This window comes from Aplysia californica, unplaced genomic scaffold (assembly GCF_000002075.1).
Source record: "Aplysia californica isolate F4 #8 unplaced genomic scaffold, AplCal3.0 scaffold00119, whole genome shotgun sequence".
Lineage (NCBI taxonomy): Eukaryota > Metazoa > Mollusca > Gastropoda > Aplysiida > Aplysiidae > Aplysia > Aplysia californica.
Window position 1 is genome coordinate 284,989 of NW_004797389.1, and position 1,539 is coordinate 286,527.

A 1,539-nucleotide genomic window follows, 5' to 3' on the forward strand; every position below is an offset into this window, starting at 1 on the left:
GACCCCGACACACGCTAACGAGCCATCTTTAATTGCTTCTGATGCCCTCTTGACAAATAAACATTTATTTTAGAAGCGCTCTAACTTTTCAGGCCGGCCTCAAATTCATCACAAGATAAAAACTCGGCTCCGGCACAATTTAACGGTTTCTTAACTTACCATGGTTTTAAATATATGACTAATCAGGCAGAATGCGTTTATTATATTTTCTTACCTTCATTTTCATCAATTTCTTCGTTATCGGCATTGCCAGGAAGAAGTTGTTCAAGATCACTTCTAGATGCAGCCTCATCATCAGACTGATTTTCAGCATCCACGCGATCGAGCTTTGGTAGATCTTCATTCTCATTTCCTCTAAATTCTGCACGTATAGGTAATTGTGGTAAAACAATAGTATCTTCTTGCTCTTCTTCACTCTCATGTTCGGTTTCATCAGGCAACTCAAAACCCTCTCCACGGCCATTGTTTCTTTCCAAATTAACAGACTTTTCCAGACCCAGATCATCCCTTCCATTATTACCACTGTCACTTAAAGGCAATTTGGGATATAAGCCTACAATGTCATCCCTAACATTGGGCGCTTGAACCTCTTCTGCAGTAATGGAGTATAGATCTAGTTGAAAGAAAAATGCCACTGAAATAAATAAACAGGCTTGACGTCTCGGGATTAATAGAACAAGAAGCGAAATCATTTTGACAATCTTCGGTCAACAATCGATTCTAAGATTTAAAAAATCACGGGCTTTGGTCCATTCAGAATAAACCCTTGTCAACAGAAAACAATAAAAGAAACAAATCTGATCTAGATCTATATCGCTTCAACTGCCATAAGAAGTAGGGCCTATGGATCTCCAAAACTTCTTGCCCAGCCTAGGCGTAAAAATTTGATCTTTCTATTTCCTCTGTGATGATTAGCAGTTTGTTTAGCAGATCTTTCTTCGTCTCCGAATTAAGAATTTCCTACATACGGGTTGCCAGATTAATCTCAGTTTAAGTGAATCTGAAGAGGGCCTAATTCTATTTTATTATGAATGAAATCTTAAAGATGATTTGCTATGAACATTTGAAGAAAGTTTTAGCGTTAAGATTAATAGATTGATTGTAAAGATATGAAATATCCTTATTTCTAACATTTAACTATAGTTTTCTGAAGTGCACGATTTTCAGAATTTAGACCAAAAAAACGCCAATGACAATATTAATCTGCCACAGAAAAATTAATTGAATGATCTCCCTTGTTGTTTTCCCTGCAACGTTGGCAGGTTTTATTGCCAGTTTTTACACCATCAAAAAGTCTGTAACAGTCAGTTGCCAAGTTGAGGATTTTTAAAATATAATACTAAAAGAGGTTATTGGTTACGCATGTTTGAGTAAAAAGAGTTACATGCATTTCTAATCCGTGTCAAGAAAATCGACTTGTTTTCAAACTAAAGCGTTACGAGAGAGAGAGAAAGAGAGAGAGAGAGAGAGAGAGAGAGAGAGAGAGACAGACAGACAGACAAAAAGCTACACAAATGAGGAGAAGACGGGAGTGACAGA

The 1,539-nt window shown here is 37.0% G+C and overlaps 1 protein-coding gene across 8 annotated transcripts in view; it reads right to left on the reverse strand.

Moving 5' to 3' along the window:
• The window catches only part of LOC101851725 (uncharacterized protein DDB_G0290685), a 34,558-nt gene extending 33,583 nt beyond the window's left edge, over positions 1-975 (reverse strand). For 6 of the 8 annotated variants that reach the window (XM_035969139.1, XM_035969138.1, XM_005096004.3 and 3 more), the window contains exon 1: positions 215-974. In XM_035969139.1, coding sequence (XP_035825032.1) covers positions 215-692 — 478 coding nt within the window. In that variant the 5' untranslated portion in view covers positions 693-974. Of the gene's footprint in view, positions 1-214 lie in introns of all 8 variants that reach the window. The other 2 variants (XM_035969141.1, XM_035969140.1) reach the window with 1 other exon arrangement.
• Between the last annotated feature and the right edge of the window lie 564 nt (positions 976-1,539).